The sequence below is a fragment of the Struthio camelus genome, chromosome 2 (assembly GCF_040807025.1).
Source record: "Struthio camelus isolate bStrCam1 chromosome 2, bStrCam1.hap1, whole genome shotgun sequence".
In the NCBI taxonomy this organism is placed as follows: Eukaryota; Metazoa; Chordata; class Aves; order Struthioniformes; family Struthionidae; genus Struthio; species Struthio camelus.
In genome coordinates this window covers 17632275-17659020 of record NC_090943.1, presented here as the reverse complement: position 1 = coordinate 17659020, position 26746 = coordinate 17632275, and the positions used below count along the sequence as shown (strand labels likewise).

Sequence of the window (26746 nt, the reverse complement as noted above, 5' to 3'; positions counted from 1 at the left end):
GGGCAGAGCGGTTCAGGTTTGTTGGCACTTATCTAGAAGGGTTCACTTGGAGAAGAGGGAAGCCAGGAGAGCCCAGACCTGCGCGGCTACACCAGAGCCTAAGCCTGCTTCAGCTCTTTCACCCCAAACACCACAAAGCCCCAAAGCACCCTACCTTGCCTTCGTGCAGCCTTCCTGACCACTTCCTTTGACTTTTACTTTTGTCACTGAGAAGTCCTCTTTTTCTCTAGGCATACACAGTGGTCTTAGCAAATTATTTTCCTTAAAGCCAGGGGCCCTCTTTGTGAAAGCATCTTTCTCCACATCTGCAGGTCTTGCAATCACTTTGAAATCTGATATATACTCATGGTACTGCTCTGCTGCCTTGTGCACATGTTAATATGAATGGGGGATTTCCATGCAACTTGAGAAAGAGCTTTCCTTTGGTAACAACATTTATGACCTGTTTCAACCCCATAGCTTAGGATCCCTTGACAGCCTCCATCACCCATTTTTAGTTTGCACAGCTCTCCTCTGCCATCTATCCTCTTGTGCTTCAGAGGACCCTCCTTTAGAAATCTCCTCTGCCATGATGTCTACAAAAAGCTTTCCAAAGATCAGTGTTTGCTACTTATGGCACTGATACTGTCTCCTTGTTGCCTTGGGCTGCCCTGCCTGCCCTGTACTGTGCGCTCCCTGGGGCAGGACCAATGTTTGGTGCCTGATTTGTGCAGCACCTGGCACAAGAGGATGATGGGCCAAGATAAGCGATACTGTGTGAGATGATAATACAAGCGATTAACAACTAACCAGACAGATGCAGGGGAAAGTGCTTACTGGAAAACACACTGGTAGGAGAGATCAAGCAAGTCCTCTAGAAAAACAAGTTATTCCAAACATCATCTTTCTTCGTCCAAATCAAGCCACTACACTGATTTGACTGATTTCTTTTGCCCTCATCAGAACCCGCAACCCCACTAACTCTTCAACTTCTGATACTCCTCACTTTGAGAGCCCACAAACATAAATCAATTTCAGATAAAATTTAATTTACAACATCAAAACCCGTTGCATTTAGAGAGTCTAATTCCCTGACACTCAAAAGCACATCACATAATTTATCAACCATCACATTTTTAATGATGTCAGACATTTATCACATTTATCATAAAATCACCGTTAAATCGTTAGCTAATGGCTTCTAATAAATGTCAAAATGAACTTGCAGTTGCCTATTTGAAATATATTAGGAGCCATTAAACAGCAATTAAAAAGAAGTTTTACAAATAACATTTTATATTAGATATGATGCAGAGACACGCAAAAAAAATGGACAGTGACATTTTGAAGTCCATTTGAAACTTATGAAAATGCTCCCTCGTCTCACATTTTCCTAAAGTGATGAAATGCATTATTCCCCAGAGTAAAACCTGCAGTTTCTGGTTATTCGGAGTCCGTCCTGTGGAACGATGGCCTCATACGCTCTTCAAGTACATGGTGTGAGTTGTGTCCACAAGGTCCGGCGTGAGCTGTGTGTCAGAGCATGATACCCTCCCAGGGCTTTCCGCAGCACAGCTCCCTGCGGCCCAGTGGGCACTGCAGTGCTGAATGGTCATTACCCATCTGCAGATGTGAAGTGGCTGAGAAAGAGGGTATAAACTTGGGTATAAGGACAACTTGAAGCCACTCAGTACTGAAAGTTGCATAGGCACTAAAACCTGAGGTGTGCAGTTTCCTGCTGACTTAAAGAAAAGAGCTCATGGCATTGGCACACCTTCCCTACTGCCCTTTCAGTCGTTACTGCATTTCCCCAGTCTATATGTTAACAAAACTCACTGTGTCTGTTCAATCTACTATGCTCATAGCCTAGGCTTCCTCTGAAAGGACACTAAAGACCATCTTTGCCTTCTGGCCTAAAACTCTCCAGAACTTGCTGTGCTCTGAGAGCCACCAATGGTGCTGTGGAGGAGATTTCCAAAGGGAGCATTTATGACCACGTTATGTTTGCAGCCACCTCAGCTCTGGAGCTGCTGTTTAAAAGTTATGTCTTATGTACATATTAACTGCATGTACTCGTGTATATATACTTTACATAAAAGATACATCTTGCATTAAAAATACGCCCAGACATGACACCCCAGATTTATCTTCCAGCACGAAGCTTACTTTCATCTGCCTCAAAAATGACTGATGATAAGCATTTAACCTTTAAACATTAGCGAGAATTTCATAGTATTCACACACCTATGTCAGTTCAGTCACAGCTTAGAAATAGTTAACAAGTAGAACTAAATCCAAGGTTGTTCCATTCCAACGTTAGTTTTCCTTAAAAGAAAAGTTTGCTTTCTCCCTTTCATTTTTTACTTTTAGCTCTCACAAACAGGAAGGAGATAGGTATGGGACTAGATCTGATCATTAATCCTCACAGGGCTTAGTCCAGCGCAGCAAGAATTACCTAACACGGAGGATGCAGAGCCCAATGGGGAAAGTACATTCTAATGTGGTTAGGAAAGTGAACAACAAATCATTGAGTTACACAAGTAGGTATTAGCAGCCAATAATAGAACCATTGTGTCAGTACACAAATATGTTGTTATGCTCCACCTTCCTTCGTATTTGTTTCTTACAGTACTATGGCTACTTTCCTCTCCCTTTACATTGCCTAGAACTAGTCTGGACACACAACGGCAAGCAAAAAATCCTGTCACCCCCACCCTCCCAGGCGCTCACCCTCTAAAGGACCTGTTTATACAACTGTATAAAAGGGTGTGTATTTGCATATTAAATGGGATCAAGTAAATATGTAACATATGTTGCAAACAGAACTGATGTCTAAACACACATTTAAACCTGGGCTAACGGGCCCTGCCAAAATATTTTAACCATCTGTTTTTACTTAGCTGTTTTTGAGCAAATTATGTTTATTATGTTAATTTATTTTACTGTCAACAACACCAAATGACACAGTTGCTGCTAAACAACATCATTATATATCACATTCTGGCATAATACCAGCAGGTTTTTTTAATGCAACTGGAATAAATGCATATTAAAATGTCAATTTGTTTAAAATCTAGTTCAGGATGGTAAATACATCTGCACAAATTCATCGTGTTCCAACATACACTGTTTTTACAGTCTACTTAAAGATAAGGCACTTCGACAGGACTCGGAGAAAGAAGCAAGAATACCGAATTCCTTCCTCAACTCCTGGCTGTGGCTTTGAGGTTGATTCACATGAGGAGGGAAAGGGAGGGAACAAAGAGGGGGAGGCACTATTTTGCTGTTGTGACACATTTTAAGTAGTTATGGTAAAATCCCCGTGAGCCTATCCGCAGTTGCAGCATCCAGGAAATCACAAAATCACAGAATGGTTGAGGTTGGAAGGGACCTCTGGAGATCATCTAGTCCAACCGCCTTGCTCAAGCAGGGTCACCTAGAGCACGTTGCCCAGGATCACGTCCAGACGGGTTTTGAGTATCTCCAGGGAAGGAGACCCCACAGCCTCTCTGGGCAACCTGGTCCAGTGCTCTGTCACCCTCACAGGAAAGGAGTTTTTCCTCATGTTCAGACGGAACCTCCTGTGGTTCAGTTTGTGCCCATTGCCTCTCGTCCTATCGCTGGGCACCACGGAGAAGTGTCTGGCCCCATCCTCTTGACATCCTCCCTTCAGATACTTGTACACATTGAAAGATCCCCCCTCAGTCTTCTCTTCTCCAGGCTCTGTCACCCAAAGCAAAACTGAAATTGTAATCAACCACAAAATGTCCTGATTTCCGTCCCACTTTCACGTCCTATTCCACATCACTGTAGTTTGTGTCTGGGCAGGAGTTTTTGAACTCCTGGCTCTGCCATGGACTGAGGCGGGGCTCTGCCATGGACTGAGGTGGTGTGGGTGCACCCAGGGCAGCGCGAGCCCCGTCCATCACTGCTGCATGAGTAGCAGGCCAGTAAATGCAGCTCTCGAGGCACCATACCCTCTCAAAGAGCCCCAGACAAGTTGCACAGTACTTTCTGAGTCATCTCCTCTCTCTTGCCTCTGCTCCTCAAATAATTTTCTGCTCATTGTCCAAAAGCAAATGCTTGTTTCAAGAGATTTTTTGCCATCCACTCTAGGAAGGCAGATTGCCTCTTTGGAGAGAGAGAGGGGCTGTCAGAGACGTCCTTACCCTCCCAGCTAACCCCCTTCACTGTCCACAAGTGTTTCCCAGACGATCATCCCATAGCAAAACCATTCCTCTTCCCATTTCCAAAGTAAGTAACTAATTTTCCTTAGTCAATAGCTGCTCGCCCCAATCCTGTTTCCATGTAGACTATCACTCATGCCTTCCCTACCAAAGCCAACATTTTCTCCAAATAAGTGGGCCAAAACCCACCCTTTTACTCCACACAGGCAGTGTAATCTTATCCTCAGGCCAGGTTTCCCTTCCAGTACTGTTCATGGGATGGCTTAGGCTCCTTTGGATTGCCGCATTCCCCTCTGAAAGCCCCATTCACAGGGCTATCCTTCCTTCATAAGAGTGACAGACTCCTGCTTCTACCAGGAGTGCTGCATGTGCTTTTACACCATCCCACAGTCAGGTAGGGAAGAGCATGGGGGCCAGGAGAGGGCCAGAAATCCCTAAGCTGGACTGATAACAAGGAGGTGGGCTCATACAGCAAACTGGAAGCAAAGGTGGTTTTTTTGTGCTCCAGAAGGCGACCAGAAAAATGGGAGAAGTGAGGAATGCACAGACTTGACCAAAAATCAGACAGAAGATGGACTGTCTCACCCAAATATTCCTCCTTTCCATCTTGTGCCCGCATACGAACTGCTGAATTGCAAACACTTCCCTCAGATAGTTCTAGCTCAGGCCTCTTGGGTTGTCTCAGTAATGGCCAGATGGTAGAAATGCAGTAACTGAGATGTGAGACGATGGGTTATGGCATTTTTCCTGGTGTTTCTGTACGGACCTCAGTAAGAGAACAGAATACTGAGCAAAATGAGACTAAAGTCTCCAGAAACACTGAAGACCCAAACTGAAACAAGATGAAAGTGGAGCAAGTACAAAAACCTGACACAAGATGATGAGCACAAGGAGTGCTCCCTGGCTTTTATGAATCGTCATGTTTCTAACAAGTTTACTCAGGTAGCTGAAGGAACTCATGACATATAAACCAGTGACAACATGATATATTTACAGGATATAGTTCAACATAAAGTATAATCAGGCCACAGTCCTGCAAAGACTCATGCATGTGCATAATGATGCACATGAACAGTCATGCTGAGGCTGGAGGAATTACTCTGCTGCAGATGGCTAAACGTACTCATAAAACCTTGTAGGACTAGAGCCCAAGAGAGGTATGGTCAAAGAGGAACTCTCCAGCCCTGAGAAATCTTAAAACAGTGTACCACTGCCTCTAATATTGAATCAATTAGCTGAGAAACAACCAGTAAGGAAATACGATATTGCTTTCTGGGGATTAAGGAACAGGCATCTTGGGACAAGATTTTGTCTAAGACAAGGAACAGGCTCATTTTGATTAACCTCAGTCATTTGAAAAGTACAGTGAAGAAATACTCTGCACATAAATATTTTGATATCTCACTAACAAATATTATAAGCCATGCCACCTTTGTTTAAATCTTCTTCTCCAGCAAGACAAGGGCTGTTCACGCAGAATTTTAAAGAAATCATTGTTTATAGTGTCCATTATACTACCAGACTTTGTCAAGTGCAATGATATGCAAGAGGCAAAGCCACACGGCGTAAAGTTTGGGAGGATGGCCCCCTCCCCACTCTAAATTCTGGTTTATGAAGAGAAAGGTTACAAGGTTTATATTTCAGGAGTTAAAGTCCTGAGAAAATGAACCTCAGTCCAAGTACTTGTCCAGCATACAACAGATATTCCATAAAACGTATGGCCTGATTTCACGCATATGGCTGCTCATTTTACAAGGGGATGATTAAGATGGTCATGGTAATGTTGGCTTTTAGTCCAAAAATGCCGCAGCTGTTCTGGATTCATTTAAAATCATAATGTACCTCTGCGTGCGAAAAGAAAGCAGCCAGCACTCCTCTGCTCTTGCAGTCCTGCAAATCCAGCTCTTCTGACAGTGTTTCCAGCATGGCTCATTAGATGTTATTCACTTAAGCAGTCCCTTTCCTTCTTCTTTTAGTCTGCCATCTCCCCCTTCACTGGCACCAGAGCCGTGAATAGTGGACAGGGCTGCCTTTGGGAAGAGACAAACTGTTATTGCAGTGTGTTGGCTTCTGCCCCCCTTCCTGCTGCCTTTTGTTGCCCTTTGATACCTCCTGCCTGGCATTTTGCAGCGTGCTCTGAGGGATCCCAGCTCTCCTGCTGTCAGCCTGAGTGCACCCAAGTGGCTCTTCAGGCACTCTCTGAGGAGTAATTACTAGTGGGAGTGCAGTTCAAAACCACTTTCCCCCCCACCAGATTGAAACTTCAGCACTTGTACCCCACTGCAAGAGAGAGGTGTGTCCAGCACAGTCGCAAAAAAACAGCCTCTTGCTGGGTGCTTTTCCCTTTGGGAAGAGAAAAGGCTTTTGCAGTACGTTTTGGGTGGTGCAGTATTGCAAGGTTTTATTCCTGACATACATACGCAATCATCCCCCACCAGGCGTCATGCAGTGAGGAATTAAAGTGGCGCAGATTATGATGCAAAAAATGTAACCTCCTTTCCCGTTTTAATCTGATTTGGTCATCTCAGGCTTTTTAAAATGCACTTGATTTGATACTTCCTGTTTCAGAGGTTTTTCTTGCTGCAGCTGCCCAGCATCCCTTCCCCTAAGCCCTCCTCCGCCTCTTTCCCCGCACTTGGTTTCTCTCCTCACTGTAAAAAGGGAAGGCATTTATTGCTTCATTCACATTAAGTGATTATCATGTAGCAGAAGTAAACTGCTTGTTCCTATTTAATCATAGATCGCTTTACAGAACACAGGCTCCAGATAACAGACGCTAAAGACGGCAATATTTTCCTGTGAAGCAATCTTCCCTTCTTAAAAAAACCCAGCAAAACAAAACCTAAAACCCCTAAGTCAGTATCTTCCTGCAACTGCAGCTGATTTCCCGTGTAAACTAAAACCATGTGATATTCCATAAATGCTTCCAGCTCTAAATTACAGGAAATGAAAACCATCATGGAAAAGGAAAGCTTTGGAATAAATTCCCAGATCAGATATCATTATAACTACATTTCAGTCTGATTACAGTTTGGATACCTGTTAGTAATTAAAGGGGCTGATAACAGCTGATTGAGTGCAATGTCACCTGGGGCCTCTGCTGCCGTAGAAACACCTTCCACACGCCCAGCAATGCCTCGGAGGTGCCATGTCTGAAATCATGGGCTGAGGTTGATGTTTTTATGTACTCTTTGTGAAGGTCAGGCTCTGAACTTTCAACTGTATTAAACTGCATGTGCCAGTCACACTCCTGGTTTGCAATTAGCTATGCACAAACCCCCCCATTTGCACAGCCCCATGCTGCTCCACCGTCAAGGACTTAATGGCTGGGCAGTTCTTCGGAGCTCAGGAACATTTGTTGCTATAAGAAAAGAAGCTAGTTATGCAAGGCTATATGATCCAACACTGGCACAGAGCATTTACTCTGCAAGAACACAGGAAAAGAGAGAAACTGAGCTCACGCCATCCTACCTGCATTTGGGATATATGCTTGGCCCTTTGCCAGCGTTGCTGTCTAGTGTTACTAATCTAATGAAAAGACTGCAGGAGACATTTAAGACACATTTGCACGCTACCATGACTTGCACCATGAGATCTGAATATACAGGAGATCTCCATGTTGTTCCCATAGCTGAAACCCCTTGACAGAGACCATCCACAGCTCCTCGTAGCTGTAATGAACTTTCCACGCAGTTAATAGCCCTTCACCTTTCAGATGGATTCTCAGTAGTTCTGACCATCTTCCTGGCAAAACAAGTGGCCAAACTGAGATTTATAGACATTTATCCCAATGTTCTCACCCCATAAATGACTGCAGAAAGGGGATTTTCACTCATGTGAACAGTGCATTCTGTTCATTTCTGCACAGTATCTGTGTACTTTAGGACACTAAATCAGCCTGGTACTGTTAAGAAACAGGGAGTTCAATTAAGCAAAGTAATTGCAATGCTCTTATCCAATTTCTTAATTGATATCCTAAGGTTTTTTTTTTTTAGTTTGCTCAGACAAATTTGCCTTTCTGAACCAGTGCAGTGAATAATCATCCAACTGATAAGAAGATGAGGTGAAATACTCATTTTAAGAAGGACAGTTCTTGGTTACACTATTACTCATTTCTTATTTCTAATGTCTTAGGAGCAAAGCATCTTTCTTACTATGCAAGTGATTCGTTTTGAGTGTTAGATAAACGCCTATATACCTCAGTGACCCTGTCAGGTATTTTAACCGTTGCTATCATTTCTTCACATGTAAAACATCCGGGGCAGTCTCCAAAGCTTGGGGCCGTTAAATTCTTATCTACCCTGTTCCCAGTATTGTGAAAGCATTTCCATAAACAAGTGTATCTGACCCATCGATATATCATTCACAGTTAGGCAGGCATTGATTTCTGACTTACTACCAAAATGAGGCACATTCTCCAATGAGCCATACATCTGATGCCAAAGGAACCAAGACAATTCGCACAAATTGAAGACTTCAGCCAATACTTTTTGTAAGCTCTTCTTGCTGAATGTCCCAAATGAGAGGCTTTGGTGCCAGAAAAATCATTAAAGTGAGCTGCTTTGCCCTGTTCCCTACCCAGCAGACATTTCTGTTAGGGTAGGTCATTAGTTATTCCTGAGGTTGTTAGGTTATCGTATTGAATCTTAATCCATCTAATTCATCCCAGCACAGTCCCATTTGTTTCTAGTGCTTGCCTTTTAAAATACCATTAAATCATGTCAAAGGCCTTCTCTGCACCTGCCAAGAAAGCTGCATGCGTTCTCGGATTTTCTCTGCCAGGTGAATTCTATTTAGTGTAGTCCTGGAGAAGACAGCTCATTGCAAAGCCGATTTCTCCTTCTCGTATTTCTCCTTCCCCGGGAGAGTTCCTCATGTGTACTGAGGGATTTTTAGCTTTAACATGCCCAGCTCCGCCTGGCCTACAGTCAATCTGTGTTGTCCTGAGCAGAATGCTAGCAGGTTTTCATTACCTCCAGCTAGCCCGAGTGCCCCCTTTCTCTTGCTGAGATAAGAAGTTATCGGAGGAAAAAAGAGGAAACAGGACCTCTAATAGTACAATGCAAAAACAAAGAAGTCCTAGGAAAATCTGCACTTACTGTGCATAAAAACCTTTGGTTAAAATTCTTAGCAAGGTGACTAAAAATAGAGAAACTCCACTGAGAACAGTACACGGCTTTAAACCAAACATATAAATTAGTAAAGAAATGGCATTCTCAGCCCTAGATACCTTGTAAGTGAATTAGACCAAGACTTTTACAGAACAAAGGAACCTGAAAAACCCCTAATCTCACTTTGAAGGAAAAAAGTCTCTGATCACTCCACCTGCCACTTCTCTCCTTGCCAAGAAAAACTCAAGCGTACACCAAAAATACTAAAGGAGAGTTGAGTGTTGCATTAAATTTATGTACCACTGGAGACTAGGGTTGAATGTGCTGACTGAACTTATTCTAATAACTTAGATGGGAAAAATCCATACTGCAAATCACCTTACTTAGGTTGGTTTAACAAGAACTATTTACTCAAGAAAGAAAAAAACCCTGAGTGCTGATTATTTTCATTCTCACCCAAGAAGCAAGAAATAGCACACAGCCAGTGCCTGAGACTTTTTTGCAGCTGCAAAATACAACAGAAAAAGAAAAAGAGTAGTCAGTCGGACTGGGTAAAGGATTTCCCAGTGAAAACAAGCTGGGTTTGCACAGAGTGTATGCTTGTGCATGTGTTATTGACATAATGTTTACAACAGGTACAAAATTTGAAGGCACACAGGGAACCAGGACAACATGGGGTTTGGAAGTGCTAATATTGCCTTATACCGACCCACGTCCATTAGTCATAGGGAACCTTAGAAGTGTGCTAGATTTTGCATTTCTGAGGCAGGGAGAGATGGCAAGGGCGCTAGGGTTAGAGCTGGGCCTCCTCACCGTTGGATAAATCTGTGTTGGCTGAGGAGTCTCAGGACTAAAGGTGGGCAGATCTGCTTTTTTTCAGAAAATTCACTTTCAAACCTCGCTGGGAAGCCAGAATTGGCTTTTGCTTTAGCCGTGACCCGCAGCACCTTGCTCAGTGCCTGCACTCACGCTTTCCCTGCATCTCTGCTGAAATTGCAAGCAAGGTTTCCAATTAGTGCCAACTGAGGCAAGTTATTTGGGGGTTTAATCGGGCAAACACGCATCCCCTGGGAAGCAGTGAGAGACCACCCACTCACATTGCGTAAGCCCCCAGAAAAACATTAAACTTATAGTAACAATTTTCAATCACTACCAACTTGCACTAGATTTGAACCATCCAGTGAAAGGTGAAAGGTTAATGCGAGCTAATTTTTTTAATCGTTGCTGTAACATTAGGAAGAAGCTCGGTTAACCTTTTGGGGACTGCTGACTTACTGCCTGGTGTTCATTTGGTTTATTCTACGGGCTACAATCATGATCAGGTAGTTTCCCAAGAGAGCAAATAAAATCCAAGAAGTACATTTTTCCTCTCAGCGCTTGCCTGCTACGACACTGAACCCTTCATTAAAAATGTGATAAGCCACGCAATATGTTTTCCTGTATATTATAGCCTTTAATGTTTAATGTTAATGACAGAAATGTTACCATTAGCAGGCCTGTATTTTGCGCCACGCTTTAGACATTCTTTTGTAACCACGTTTTCCTGTCCTCTTTCAGGCAGATGGTAACTATTTCAGCTTGAATTCCTTTTTATATTAACATAAAGAGAATTTGAAAAAACAAACGAACGAGGCTATAATATAACTAAAATAGAAGAACTTATGGCAGTGAAATGTCAAATACATTTTTCTAGCCATGACCACACTTTGACTTCACTGTTACTGGGTGTGTGCCTTGAAACTGAAGGCAGTGTTGCAAATACTGCTGACAAAGAGGAGTCAAGTCTGCCTCACTCACCAAGTTGCACTAATTTGATTTTTGTCCTGCACAAATTTTAGAGGACAAATTATTGGCTGATCAGTTGGAAAATTCACATGTTTACAAAGCATGTAAAAGGCATGTGAAAGAGTGAGGCTCAGTGCAAAAATTAATAAGGAGGCTGGTAAATAAGGACCTCCCAAAGTCTAATCCCAGCTACATATTTCTCTGTGTCCTTTACACAAGTCTTTGCAGCTTCTCCTTCTTTGATTGTTGTAGCTATTGAATGTAGATAACAATACTGACGTGTATCTCACATCAGTTCTGTGAGGAGTCGTTAACTGTGCTGTCTTTAATTACAAGGGTAGCTTCCAACTTCCAGCACAGTTGCTATCAAATTAACCACCATGCTTCTGCAGGTGGGAGAGCAGTAATGAAGAAATATGTAAAATCTGTGACTGAGGGATCAGGGAGGGAGTGAGAGGAACATCTCTGTTATTTATTTGCATACCACTTAGCACAATGGGGTGCAGTCCACCGCACATAATTTCTTTATTGTAGGGTCAGAAACTTTCTTTCAAGCACAAGGGTGCATATAATATCTTCCCACCCCCTGCAGCCCTTCCTGCTGGTGGGGTGTCCTTTGGTCCTTGGCGGTCCCTGGTCATCCTGGGCACCAAGGTGGCCGCCCAGTGTGTGGCAAAGCGTGTGAGTGGGCCACACAGGAGGTGGTGCATGAAAGACAAAACACTGATAGTAAAGCAGAGGAGAACGGGTTTGCTCCTCCACTGGCCATACTTTCCTCTTTTTCTCTTGACACCGGGCCAGAGCCTGAGGTGGTGGTTGTCCATGTGCATGTTGTCACCAAACCAATCTGCAGAGGGAGGGCACACACCTTCCTCCTGCTTTGAATCTTAGTCTAATCCCATGGGCTTGGGCTTTACATGGGCTTGGGCTTTACATCATATCCTTGAAAATCATTGCGTCTTACTGTTAAAGCGTAGACACCACAGCTCCCTGCACCAGCACAGCTCCAGGCTGGGCTGTAGGGGCTTGAGTCACGACGCACTGGGGAGAAGCAGCACTGCGTGAGGAGCCCAGCGCCGTGTGCCATTTTGCTTTTAAGCTGCAGGGACTGGTAAAACTTTGAGATCTTGAGCCATTCAAATCTTTTTTGGTCTAAGTACTTCCTCTGAACCCTTTGAATAAATCTTTGTCGGCTGAGGAGTCTCAGGACCAGCTGCTAAAGCTAAACTCACAGCATTAACCCACATAAAAGCAGTGAGAAAACTCCGACTTTATTGCCTGGTGCCAATGGCACCAGCACGGCTACCCTTGGGTGCTCGGCAGGAGCCAGGTGATTTCACAGACTCACAGCCCTGAATGATAAAACAGCAAGAAATATCAATGTATAGCTCATTACCCTGAATAAACAGCATCCCCCCTCCCCGAATAGTACATATTTCACAAGTCAGAATAATCCAACACTAATAGTGTACTTCCAGCACTTCCACCTCTTCAGAAATACATTTATTTTTCAGAAATGTCTCACCTGAATTCTATTAATGAAATTCTACGAAGCTAAACCACAATGCACATTTGACTAGTTTTTATGTCAAAAGTAGGAGCTCTGCTTTTGTTGTTTCTACACATAAACACGCACGTGTATGCATAGCTATAGCAATGTATACATTATATACCTACAGGATCTTGGAGAGAATACAAAATTACGTAGCCATGAATTATTAAGGGTCTTATTTTAAGAAATTGTTTACGTGTGTACATGAATGCTCTGTTCAAGATAGTTAATGAATTCTGGGGGAATAAGTAGACAGGGGTATTCATTTATCACTACTTACGCCTAGAAATTCAAAACTAGGATGCATCTTCCCTATTATCAGAGTTTGAAACTAGGAATATGGTATAGCAAACAGAAAAACAACTTCCAAGAGTATCAAAGTTATCCTGAGAAATTTGTTCTGGAACTGGAGATGTTTTTTCAAAAAGTTACCCCATTTGAGGTGATCACAGGCACTCACTTTGCCTTGGTCCCTCTTGGCAGGGCACATGAGCCACTAAGGCAAAGGATAAGAGGCTTCCACCTCTGGGGGGGGAATCTTTTTTTTAAGGCAGTGGCCATGATTGCTCCACTGAATTAATGCTGGAAGCATGTGAGCATCAGATCTGAATATCACAGCAGACCCTTCTTGAATTTGGCTTAGCCAACATGGTGGCAGGTCTCTGGCTGTGTAACAGGGACCAGAGGCCTATATATCATTACTTATGAAACTATAAGCACCTGCAACCTTTCCAGCCTATTGCATAGTTTGATGATTTTTTTTCCCCATGGGTTACTAAGCCAGATTTGATCCTGAACACCGCAGTTCTTAGGCAGTTATGGACCTTTTTCAGCTCTGATCTGTAATTTTTACTATTATTTTTAAGTTCAAACAAGCTAATGTTTAAAGATACGCAGCCTTATATCCACATTTTTTTCCCCCCAAAAAATAAACCTTTCACAATTCCTTTTAGGACTATACTAGTGACAACATGTAACAGCTTTAACTACTGAGAGTCCTGCTGTATTGAAATAGCCCTAATAAGTCAGTATTGTTTCAATCTTTTGTTTTCATTAACAGCTCTGTATTATAGAGTTGACATCCTCAATTTTAACTGCTGCTGAGGCTTAGTCGTGACTGATAGTGTCAATGTTTTCTGTTACTTGCACTTGTGGCTATTGTCATTTTAATCCATGCTATTGTGTTTGGAGTATGTTGTATATCGCATCAAATATTGGCATCCTTGTCTGGATTTAAACCGAATATTCTGTGCAACTAAAATGTAGTAATGGTAACAATTAGTCAATGCCCTATGTCTAGCAGAGCACAGATAAAATCAGCAGTGGGCTAATTAGCACAAGGCAAGAAACTTTTGCCCTCCAAAGAACCGTACGGCTCGTCCTTGGCGTATTGGCCATCCTTGTGTTCATCACTTTTGTTGCAATTTATTTTGTTACATAATGTTCCTATCTCTATATTTCCCTGTAAATCATTACACACTTTAGCATGCTCAATAAATAATAACAATAAATGTTAATTATAAGGAGTTATGGTTTTATCACACTATACCTATCAAAACCCAAAAGTTTGCCTCATCCTGTCTTCCTGCTAGTTCTTCAGCTGATTTTAACCCCTCTGTGGGAAACTAAGCAGTGGGGAAAAAAGCAGAACAGCAGTGAGAATAGCATTACTCATCTTGGTAGTGCTGGAAATCTCCTTTTATTTAAAATAATTGCTTAGTTTTCCAGTCTTTTACCAGATAGTTGAAACATAAGTAATATCCTATTTTTGTTTCTTGGACTCTTAGCAACTTGATCTCTGCTACTAATGTCTTCTTACCTCTCTGGGGGAAACAAAGCGGAAAAAGAGCATAATGATTTAATCAAAGAAAACTCAGATGGTATTTTTTCCGTGCAGAAATAAACAGAGTTATGAATTTTCTCAGGATTTCTTTCTGGAAACCATGAAAAAAATATAGCACCTAAGAAATGAGAGTTAATACACACTTTTAAGAAGTGTTTTTCTATTTGAGGAAAGGACTGAAGTCTAATGCGTTATTGGTTATATCTTGAAACATTTATGATGTTGTGAAGACAAGGTGTTTAGTCTGTATTTTATGTTCACTTCTTCATTTATTCCTTACAGTAAAATCAATCATTAGTAATAGCTCCATATTTTGCTGCGTGAAATGGAACCTCAACCACACATGAAAGTGGAAAATTTTTAAAATAATATGTGAGCCTTTAGTGATTGGAGCTTCACAAAGTAACAGACTAGAGGAGGGACGAACCACAAGTCTAGGTTACTCCATGCTCTCATTTTCTCATTTTAAAGTGTTACTGGTATAATCAAGTAGCCAGTGTATGGAAAAATCTTCAGGCCATTAGCACTGTAGGACAGTAGCATTTTCAAAATGGATTTCCCACATCTTTTTTTTTTTTCTACTTAGGGGAAAAAAGCTACGATCAAAGCTACACTACTAAGGATATCAGATACTACATATGAGGTATCTCCTTACTGTCCAGCAGTAAAAATATGTGCAACATTACAGAGATAATTTGTTTCAAGACTCCTTTCTCACTTTTTAACAGTATTAACTGGAAATTACTATGAAACTTCCAAGCGTAAATTTGTCTGAAATGTTGGAGACTAACCAAATGAAAGGTGAATTTAGAGTAAAAATAGTATAAGCAGCTTAAAGGCTTATAACTACAGATGAAAGATTATATTCTGCATGGGAGTTTTGCAGGCAGCTCAGGCAGAAGGTGTTCAATGTCACTGACAGGTTTGTCTGTCTCTTTCTATCCCAAATGTATATGTGTATATACATATGTAGATATGTATGTATTATAGGATGAGAAACATCAGCAAATACAGATGAAAATGTAACAAGCTACTGGAGTACCTCATTTTCTCTTAACCTTCTAACATTTTGCAAGTACTTATTTTCTTCCTTTTTAAAATATATAAATAAATGCATGCTGTGCTACTTAACAGCATTAAGAGCATGAGCCTGCTCTGCTGGCTAGATCTGGATCAAACAGTGGGCAGCAAAAAGAATATAAATGTACCTGATACTCCAGCCTCTCCAGAAATAAATTGCATGCAAGAGAAAGGGTTAGGAGAGGAAGTAGACATGTTGAGTATTCTTACTTCCAAATGTTCTTTCACAGTTACTGGATTAACTCACCCTTCATCCCTTCTTTACTCATTCAGATCTTGAATCTTTCATCCTCTGCTGGCGAATTGAAGGTCTGCCTTATGGTCAGAGGTCACTGAATTAATCACCTTAAACAAGAGCTTTGCTGAGGTTTCAGAATTTCTAGTGTGACCTGTTTCTCCTTTCTGTTTTCCACAACTTTCCCAGCATTTCCCTGTTGCTTGTAAAGGAAAATCAGTGGGATAAGATCATGAGACGGAAAGCACCAGGAAATGAGAGGCATCATGGCCCAATTTACAGGAAAACGAGTGAAAGCTGGCTTGTCCCCTGAGGCTGGAGTAGAGGTGTGGTGGCCGGGGCTCCTAGGGCAGGATCTGGGGAATTTGGCCAGGGCAGCCGCTGGGGGAGCCACGTGCATTGCCAGGGCGGCTGCTTGCCAGTGGGCCAGCGTGGGCCCCGTGGCAAGCCAGACCACCAGTCGCCTCTGGACGTTCACGGTGACATCCACGCTGTGAGCCCAGGCAGCTGCAGACAGAAAAGACCTATTCAGTCACTCTATTCAGACTATTTCAGCCAACTGAAAACACAAGATTGCTCCTCAATGCTATACCCCATATCATTTTCAAATCACTGTTAAAAAAGCGTTGTAGTTGCTTACGATTTGATGTTTTTCTTCGCTAGAAGCCAATAATAGGCTCTGCTGGGAGCAAATCACCTAAACAAAAGAAATCCCTGGGCCAAAGCATTTCAGAAACCTGAACTGTGACCAGACAAGAGGAATCAAGAGAAATGGAGGCGTGCTCTGCCGCAGCACCTGGAGGGCAGGGACCCGCTGGCACAGCAGCACGCCGCGGCCAGCGAGGCTGTCTCCGCAGGGCCAACGCCGCAAGCACAGCGGGTGCCCGGGGAAGAGCAGGCGCTCGAGTACCACCAGGCTCTTCTATACAGTATAGATGTGACCCCTTTCGTGCCCCGTAAGGATCTCCTCTTTAGCTGACGCTAGCAATAGAAATAGTCACCCTGGATGTCTATCCCGGAAACAGTATTCCTGCTATGAAAATGTCACATACACCTGGAGACCAGGCGAAATGAGGGTGTAGATACATATCTTTACAGTGGTTTATGCCACACAGGTGAAGGGAAGAAAAAGCTCAAAGAAGAATAGCCTTTTGTTTTACTTTTACTTCTCGGAGGTGATTTTCCAGCTGAATCTGTGCCCCGCTGCAGTTCCCTGCTGCGATGGTGCAAACAGCTGCGCGGTGCGGCCAGCCGGGCAGGCTTCTCCTCTCCTGTAACATTGGGAAGGAGACAATTTTCCTATGAGTTAATACTGTAGGGGCATAGTGGGAGCAAAAAATCCTTTGAAGAGTGAAAAAAGTCTTTCTAGACCCATTGCTTTGGAGCCTATTGCAAACCAAAGCCGTGGCTGAACAACTGTCCGTTGACTAACGCAGCAGCCATACCTCGACCACTGCAACAGTGCACTCAGGACGTTTGTGTATTCTCAATTTCCACTGAATCAAATAAGATTTAAGAAAGTGATGCAAAAAAATTTAGTGAAATTAAACCCACGGTTGGGAATCAGGGCCTAACCATATTTATTTTCCATTGTCTCCAGGTTTCTTCAAATATGGAGAATATACTAAAAAAAAGCGTACCTCACTCCCACGCCTGGGGGAGTCCATGCAGATAACAAGCAAAGCTTCCTATAACTGCTCAGCCCCCTGGCCCCACGGCACCCTTTTACCCACTGACGTTGCTCTCAGGGATTCTGCAGACACTAATTCCCCTTAACCAGATTGCTCTATTATCTATTCCTTCAAACTCAAGTACACCTTGAACGATTGCATTTAAAATGTAAAATAAAAAAGAACTAATTCCATTAACTCAAAATAGGTCTCTAATTGACCTCTTAATAAAGTGTATTTAACATGACACTATACCATTTTCATATGTAAAGGGGCTGATTTTTAATAATTCAATGCTTCTATTTTCATTCTATAGAATATGTCTTCCAAGGGACTGGGGAGAAAATTGTGAATTCATGTCATTTGTCACATCGGCCACAGAAATGAAACCAGCTGCCACTGACATAAAACAGCATATTTTACATCTACCAAGCCGTACTTTGCTCTTGCAGTGCTAGACTCCAACAACTTTATAGTTTTCATACTGGAAATACGTTTCATATACTGGAAACATATATGAATGAGCTGTTCTTCCATCTGTTCAGTACAGAAGGGTTCCCCACACAGTAGAAGTCAGCCAGCATTTCCCCTTGCAGGATTCAGCTCACAGCCACTACTCTTCTGAGGAACAGAACGTACACAGGGTAGCGTTTGTTACGTGGATTTTACATCTCTCGCACACATACCATGTCCCACCTATTCAGTCCATCCCCTCCGTCTCCAGAAGGGCAGTTCTCATTTAATCTAAACCCTCTCAGATTAAGCAGACAGGCAATTTACTCCCACAGTAAAGTCCATTTAAGCTACTGGAGTGATGTAAAGGGGAGTCTGTTTAAATGACAATCTGATCCTTAATGTTAAGCTTGCAGATGTGCTTGAAATGCGCTCTTGTTTAGGCTGTCAGCAAGACTTTTAATCTACATTCAATCTTGCATTCATATGGGAACTGTGTGTGGTATTGAGTGACGCTTTACTGTTATTTGGGAGATAAAAATATTTAAATTAAGAACAACCCGCTCAATTGCAGGAAGGGCTTTATATAGTCATTACACCATAATTCTCCCACTGTTGAAAGTGTAGGAGACATGTTATTTTTCTAGCACTTAATGTGCAAAATGTGACCTATTTTAAGAACATTTATCAGTTGTAGCTTTAGAAATCATCCTAAACCTGAAAACAAAGAAACAAACCAGTAATATTCTGACAGCTTCCCTCAGCTCAAGTGTTCTAATATGCTATTTTTACATGTATTACTTCTTTTTGTCTTTGGCTCACTAGGTTTGGAGGGACATATAATAGTTCAGGCCTTTTAACCCAAATAGGGTATAATGCACCGTGAAAGCTGGATACATCTTCAGAATCCAAATGTCAGCTGCAGTTAAGATGAACTGCTCCATTTTAAAATGTAGCTAGTTAACTTGTGGTTCACTGGAAAACTCAGCAACAGTACCAGGAAGGGAACTGGAAAGAAAGTCAGTCTTCACCGCGATCAAGTGTGACAGCTTGCTGGCTACGAGAGCCCTGGCGCTGTTAACTCCTCGTTCCAAAATACTAGGAAATAGCAGCTTTGTTTCAGAACATACAATTTAAAGTGTCATTGTCAGATTTGCAGTATTTCCTCTGGTCATGGGCTTTGTATTTTACATGCTTGACAGTATGTTTGTTACAAACTTATCTTCAAACACTTGCCAACACAACACACTGTAAATTGTACATCCAGACCTCGGGGTTTCTTAACCCTAGGCCTCCAACATCTGCTGCACACTTGTTGCATGGCTGGAACATGAACAGAGCTTTTAATTTTGCTCTTTGAATTTTGCAATCCTGTTTTTAAATGCTGTTTGTGTAATTTATGCCTTGCAAGCCCACAGAAGTTTGGTGGAAGGGAACCTCTCCTTTATTTGAATTCTCTGAAGTGCAATATTTCTTTTGGCTTAATTTTTTCATCTTTCCAAGTTTATATATTGTCATCTGACAAATTGGATATTTATTTTCCAGCCAGTTACTTGAACATGTATCTGTAGCTGCTTTTGAGAACAGTACAGCCTTCACTTAATTTCATTGTTTTTTTAATGTGCCAGATGTGGTTGTTTTCCACAGCTGCAGTACTAAAGAAATGTTGCACAACATCCATTCATTCTTTTACAAATAGAAATCAAAATGTACAGATAAAAGATAAGCGGGTCCCTGAATTGCTTGTAGAACCCAATACTGGTTTCTTTCACTTGTCTGTTTATGCTGAAGTAGATTCAGGCTTGCAGCCACGTCCCTGCCAAAATACAAGTTCATTGCTCGTTTTTCACTGTCCCTGTGCATCCTCAGCTTTTTCGGTTCCTACATTTAACTGACTGCATTTGACTTAAGGTGTCCATTGAGCAGAATTTGAAACATGAAAAAAAATTCTTTACTCAAACCTTCAAAGAAAGTGACTTCTTAAAACACCCTTCTGATTATTCTGCATTGATTAGTGACACCATATTAGCAGATTTGCTTTTAATGATCAGAACTTGATTAAAAAGGTAACTTGTGCCCTGAAGTTTAGCCACACCCTGTGTTAACCCTTTTTATTACCTTCTTCGGGGAGTTATTAGTTGGAGGAATAGCTGACATCTCTAAGAATGATTCACTTTTTAGACTGACTATTCCTAAACATACAGCAGCCCGGGGATGCGGGGAATAGCCTATCAGGAACAGAAAGAGTCAAAAAGTTAAGATTAATAACGAGGTTAGGCACAAACACAGCCTCTGTCCCGAGAGGGGTCAGAAGGGTGCGACCCCGCTCAACACCTGCCTTGAGGCTGAACCCACCCCACGATACACCCGAGCCCTCGGCCTCTCTCTGCTCAGACCTAGTGCTGCGGTAATCACAGCCATCCTGTTACCCCCGGGGCCCAAAACCCCGCCGGCTCCCCACGGGCCGGGAGGGTCCGTCTCTGGGCCGGCGCTGGCGGTGCCGGCAGGAGCCGCTGGTGGGATCGCAGCCCGGGAGCCCGTGCCGCGAAGCACGCGCAGCAGCCGGGGCAGCGCCGGGCTCCCGTCCCCACCAGGGCAGGTTAAACGCAAACAGGTTTAGCTCACCGGGAAGGAAGCAGAGCCGCCAACCCGCGCGTCCTGCTGAGAGCCCTCCGTGAGGGCTGGGTGACACTGACCTGCTTCAAAAAAAAGAGAAAAAAACAGTATTTCATGAAACCCACAAAAGCTGCCTTTGGAAATCACCACTAGAGGAACGGAGGTGTCAGTCTGGCAGAAAGCCAGAAAGCCAAATTTAGCTCCAAGCTCCAAGAAAACAGTGACTCGTCCGTCTCTGAGAATTGGTGGGCTTGTGCAGCGCGTGTGCAGCGTTTTGGCTGTTTGCGACGGGGTGTTTGCTGCTGCGCGTCGCCTTGGGAAGCGGTCCGGCTCTTGGCGCGGCGCGCGGTGGAAGAGCTGCCGTGGAGCACACTGTGGTGGGGGCAAGAGACAAGAGCCAAACGAGACACACGCAGCCAGGCAGCGCATACATTACTGATGTGCCCAGTCTGCAGGAATCTACAAAGCAGCGTCCTTGAAACACTCCACATATTTTAATATTTGAATTGAATATATGTTTTATGCATTCGTTCCGTAAGTCTCTATGGCCACTGACTCTGCACTCTTCTGGACTTCTAACCTCCTCAGAGAGGCACAATAAGGGAATACCCTGCACATGGGACAAGGGAGACCTTTTCTTTAGATGCCAGAATTCAAGACCCTTCTGTTTTACTTTCAATTTTGTAGATAAACTAGATCAGGAATTCACAGACTAAGTCATTAGGGCTTCGAAAGGTCTAAATAAAAACACCATTTTGGTATTGGAAAAATACATAAACACATACGCAGCACTTTCTGTTCTCAAGGTGCCATAAAAACATTAATTAACAAGTAAACCTTGTGTGCCTTAGCTAGAAAAATCCCTCTGTCAGTCTTGGACTTTCTCCCAAAAACCAACAGCAAAAACCTTTATCCTGACTGCTGGACTAGGAATGGGCACAGGCTATATCTTAACTAACAGAATAAGATGAAATAAAAAGCTTTAGAGAGAATGAAACAATCTCTTAAAAGTAGGCTGAGTTTCATTACAGGAGACCGTGCAGCATCACGTCTGCGCTCCCAGCAGGCAGGACCCCTTGGAGGCTGCTCTCCTTCAACCCCATCTCCAAACCCACAGCTGTTATCTGTGTCCCTGCCAGTCACTGAAACATTATGCTGAAAAGGCCAAGAGAGACTTCAGCGCCGTGGCATTAGCCCCTCAAAGTGAAGGCTAATGTGGATCTGTAGGGAGGGAGTGGAAAGCCTTGCATGCCACTTATTTCATTACTCCTGATCTGTTTACACAGGGCTGTAGCGATATAAACAGTATTTCACAGCCAAGTGCCGTAGGTGGTCCTTGCTCAGGGAATTTACAGCCTGGACAATTCATAGATGAAGCTGACGTAAGGGTGGGCTCTATGCAGAAAAGGAAAGAGACATTTTAACCAAAGAGGTTCAATATATTCTAGCTGGTTTGTGGTGCTCAAACGTTACAGTTTCCATCCTCCCTGTTTTCTAAATTATATTTCCTACAGGAGTTTGGACGTGGCCCATGGGGAAGGCAAAACAGAAGAATCATGTCTCGTGAAGGAGAGCGAGCTGCAAGTCTCATGAAATCAAGGATGTTCTTGGTAGCAAGATAAGACCTAGCTGGAAAGATAACTAGGAGTAGGGGAGCCCATGGAGGCAGGTATCAGGTATGAGCAAGAAAAGTTTGGAAAGGAGGTTGAAAGTTTCAGTAAGCAACTATGCACAGCTCAACAGTGAGGCTCGGGACCTACAGACTTAGGAAGGTGCATGAGAAAGTCAGGAGAGAGGAAAATTATTTCAGTGGGACTCATTTGGCTAAGATAGGAACGGCAGATTGATGGTGAGGCAAAGAAGAAAAAGGAGGAAGAAACAGGTTGCGCTAAACTGGATCACAAGATAACATGGCCTAGGAAATGATTTTGGTAGTGAATTTCTTTATATCTCCTTTACAATCCTATGCTAACCTGCTATATAGGTAAATTTTAAGCTTTGGGGGGTGGATAGCTTATTTTCCTAATTGTCTCTGTTGGCTATGCATTGCTATAATTAAAAGGCCCTGCTCTTCTCACAGCATGAACTCAGCACTAAGTACAAACTGTTAAAGACAAACCAACGTGCAAGTGCATGTCAGGAGGAGGACACGACAGCTAATAGCTCAACCATTGGCACAAAATCAACACTCAGCTGAGCAGTAAGTATGCAGGCTATTCTTCATATTAAATGATTTCTTAATATAAATAACTCTAGAAGAAAAATGTTAATGTCATTTTGCACTTCCACAGGACATATCTTCTGCAGATCTCAAAGCACACTACAAAAGTGGTAGCATCTATCCACGCTTAGAAACAGACACTAAGAAATTCAACAGTGTCTACGCATCCAGATTTGGATCACTTCAAACCTTTCAGGACTGCTAGATGGGAGAAGGAGGGGATCAAAATACTATTGCCCATAGCATTCTGCTAACACATGTGCCTCTTGATTTTATAACTATTCATTTGAGAAACCACATTAACACCTGAATGCTGTCTCATTGCATTGCGTAAAGCATTTCTAAGATTTGAATTGGCACATTACTCAGATTCATTTCACTGAACAGCAATCATGCTGGTCAATAAGTTCTCTGCTTTTGATGTTAACTTTCCAATATCCTACTAATTGACTCTCAGGAGAATTATCCACTATGTGCTAACTGTAGTGGAGTACTGAAGAAGTGTGACTCTTGTAATTTTTCCAAGCTAAAATAACTTGAAAAAACAGAATGTTTTCTTAAGGAGCTGAGCTAAAACAGAGGATTAAAAGACCAGAATAATGAAATTATTATAGGCAGCATCTCTGTTTTCATTCTGACTGATATTTTGCAATCAAACACAACACCTTCCATGTCCTATATGATAAAGATTTAATTTAAAGAAAAGTTCCACTGGGCAGGTAAGTACTACACTGGCTTAGAATGCACCTCTCCGTTTCCTGTAAAATTTAAAATAAATAACCTAGGGAAAATAATTGCCTGACTGCTGAGAAATGATACATAAAGCATTACATAAAAGAGTGGTATACTCTCTGAGTATGTATTTAAATGTTCCCTAGTTACCACTGATTACAGCTTGCCACATCAACAAAACATCTGGTCTGGTATTTTTCTTACACTGAAATCTCTTGGCTGAGCAGGAATTTTTATCTCAAAAGCAGCTGAAACCTTTGTTTATCATCTCATAGGACATACTGTTAGACTCTCATACTGAAGATCTTTTTTAATGACATGCTTGATGGGACTGAACAGTGTACGTTCACCAGCTTTCACCTTCACTATTAATAACAGCACAGTTCCTATCTGAAATGTCTTCTATAATTGTGTAATTACACACCTCATTTATCCAATTGTTAAGCCAAGAGTCTGATTAAATATTAACAACTGCTTGGTTCTCCTGGTGTCATTAGTTGGAAAGCAACCCTGCAATCTCAGGTAACACATGATGGCAATTATCCTTCACAATCACACTTAGCTGAAAATCCGGTACGATCAGAGCAGATAAGGTTGCCCAGCGGAAAATACATTCCCACTGTGTTCTTTGTTATCTTAACGGTGCCCAAGCTATGTACCTTTTCTCTGGACTTTCCACTAGGTAACAGGAAACAGTAACAGAGCACCGCAGAGGAGAGTACCAGTTTCTTTTGTTCCTTTAATCCTATGCTTTCACGGTCATAAATTGCAGACTGGCTTCAAAAGTTAGAATGTGATTTTTACTTAAAGAAAGGCCAGTTCGTTTTCGCCCAAACGTCCCTTCTCATAGAAAACAAGCGGGAGCGCAGAGCAGCTGGGCTCACCGCGGGCAACGCAAAAGCAGCAAACTACGCTCTTGTCGTCTGGCCTCGCATCAGAGCGGAGCCGGCTCCGTGAACTTCATGAATTATTAGGCAAACGGAGCTGAAATGCATAAACCGAGAGTGAGCTACATGCATGTAACACTCGGCATGGGAGTTATCACTGGGCTCTTTAAAATAAAATGTTGCAAAAGAGAGTATCAAAATGTTATAAACAATCCAAAGCAATGGCAAACAGATGTGGTTTCCAGCAGCTGCCGGGGCCCCCTGAGAAGAGCTGTGCAGCCGTCCCCCCCCACAGGTACTGAGGACCACAGAGCTCCACAGGCTCTAACAGGGAATTACCGGATGCCCACCCAGCCTGCAGAGAGGTCTCCATCAGAGCGGGAGTGGGAATCGGAGACCTGGAGATATCCACCTGCCCTGGTAACACCAGCTTTGTGTCCTCACCTCTCCTGGAGGTAACAAAATCCAAAACCACCCACCCTGTCCCTGCTGTGCTCCCCCTGCAGCCGGCGGGGAAGCCGCTTGCAGCGCTCTCGGAGCAGCACCCCGTCCCGCCGGGGTGCCCGGGGCTCAGCGTCCTCCACCGAGGATGTGGGTATGCGTGTGGGTAGATACTGGCTGAACCGGGTCCAGCAGATGCCATTTTCCCCCAGTCACTGAGATGGTGTTAATAGAGGACCGCCTAGAGCAGTGGGTTTTTCCCCCCGTTAACATCTTATTACGATGAAAGGAACAGTTTATACCTCCCAGAGTTATTGCTTCCAGCCTGTCTGTAAACTCAGGTGAAGCCTTACATCTGGTTCAGGTTTTCAGGCTTTTCTGTGCAGTCAAGAGGACTGGAAACATAACTCCTGGGTAAAGAAAGCTGGTCTGTTGCAGCTGCTGGGGGCTGTGGCAGGTCGTGATGCCACGTTCCCCGTCCAAAGATTGTGCCTACGCGGCCCTGGCGCACCTCCCCGGGGCAAAAAGCACCCGCCGCGGGGCGCCCTGTCCTGCGCGCGCAAGCAGGGCCCCGGGCACGGCCCTGCCCAGGACGCGGTGTGGGAAGGGGTCGGCTTTTCCGCGGGGACGCCACAGCCGGCAGCCCAGCCAGCGCCCGCGACAGAGCACGCTCGGCTGCAATACGCTGCTGCTCAGCCCGGGCTCCCAGTACAGCGCCGGCTGGGGATGAATTCGCAATAAGATTTGCCAGATCCGAGTCAGAAATCAATAAACTCCATCAGCTGTCTGAAACAACAGGTTATAGCAGCTGATGAATACTTCAAGATGGGGAAAATGAATCAAAAATAAGACCAAAATATGATTAGAAAGCATGCTCTCCAGCTGCCAGCCTGATAGGAGAGAAGAAAACAAGAGAAATAATTACATTCAGGTATGGCCCTTAGAGCGCAGCTAGAGCAACCTCTTCAAGGATGGATAATTCATTTTTCTAGTGGGCAGGTTATGATACAAGTTACCAAATGGCTCTTTGTTCAGGTTTCACTTGCTCAGTTTTGGGATTCATAAAACTGATTTATCAATCACTCTATTCTTTCTGAAATCCCCTTTATACCACCCTCATTGACCCCTTTGCAATAATCTATATGGGATACTTGCACCGTTTGCATTAAATAAAGGCTTTGCTGAAGTAACGCAGGTGCTCGTAACCCTGAACCCCAAGAGGGGTTTTTTAGACTCGGCATACATGCTTCAGCTCACCTTGGCAGCAGGCAGCTTACCCGTGAGAAACGCAGCACGACACGCTCTGGCCGGGAAAACGTGAAATCCCCACGTAGGCTCCAGCATACGAGAGCATGACAGAGCCCTTCCTCTGTTTTTTGCCTTTCCCACCAATAGCATAAGAAATGGGATCTGCGCCAGAAGTTGTTAAATAATACACAGGAAACACAGCAGAAGGCAAAGCCAAGGTGGATGGTGCGTGTGGTACGGATGCCCCCAGAGACAAGCACTAGAAAAATGTAGTGATGGGCACCCTCAAGGGCTGGAGTGCGTTTCCCAACTTCTCCGGCATGGTCTGGGGACAAAAAACTCAGGATCCATCCCCTGCTGAGACGTGGTGGCTGGGAGAAAGCCACGGACTTCACTCTCACTAGAAGCCCGTCAGAAAAATCATTTCTCTCTGTCACGAATTTATAATACCAACTGGCTGCCCAAGTAGTTTCATTTCCTGGCACATTGCACCGGTCACCCGTGAAGGGAAAACCTGTGCTCGCCTGCAGGCGCCACGCGCCGAGCTGCGGAGGCAGCTGCAAGCCACAGCGCGCGAGCTGCAGCCATCTGAGGCCGTTACAAGGTGCCACCACATGTACTTTGTTTAGGGGGAAAAATCAGGCCAAAGAAGAGCTTCCCACTGGAGTCACAGAGTGAGGCAGTGAGAGTGGATGGACAAATGAAG

General features: G+C 43.5%; 1 protein-coding gene across 4 annotated transcripts; it reads right to left on the bottom strand.

The window, feature by feature from the left end:
- Positions 1 to 1159: 1159 nt before the first annotated feature.
- On the bottom strand, positions 1160 to 26602 carry LOC138066294 (uncharacterized). 4 transcript variants are annotated; one of them, XR_011139583.1, is made up of 4 exons: positions 26050 to 26602; positions 16933 to 17043; positions 15785 to 16279; positions 1160 to 6196 (listed from the first exon to the last, which is right to left on the bottom strand). XR_011139583.1 is itself a non-coding variant. In XM_068934442.1 (4 exons), exons 1-4 carry the CDS (start codon positions 26144 to 26146, stop codon positions 15879 to 15881), a joined length of 663 nt encoding a protein of 220 aa, XP_068790543.1. In that variant the 5' UTR covers positions 26147 to 26602; the 3' UTR covers positions 10541 to 15878. The 4 variants fall into 4 exon arrangements, 1 of the variants encoding a protein (XP_068790543.1); XM_068934442.1 differs by lacking the exon at positions 1160 to 6196 and adding an exon at positions 20521 to 20594 and having other exon boundaries at positions 10541 to 16279; positions 26070 to 26602; XR_011139584.1 differs by lacking the exons at positions 15785 to 16279; positions 16933 to 17043.
- Positions 26603 to 26746: the final 144 nt, after the last annotated feature.

What these genes read in the sequence shown, in the direction of transcription:
- LOC138066294 (XM_068934442.1), bottom strand. Translation starts at nt 26,146, where the DNA reads ATGCTCTCGTATGCTGGAGCCTACGTGGGGATTTCACGTTTTCCCGGC. An exon ending in TCGTGCTGCGTTTCTCACGG is followed by an intron (nt 20,595 to 26,069) that starts GTAAGCTGCCTG and finishes TTTTTTTTGAAG; the next exon opens with CAGGTCAGTGTCACCCAGCC. An exon ending in GCGGCTCTGCTTCCTTCCCG is followed by an intron (nt 17,044 to 20,520) that starts GTGAGCTAAACC and finishes CCAATGTTACAG; the next exon opens with GAGAGGAGAAGCCTGCCCGG.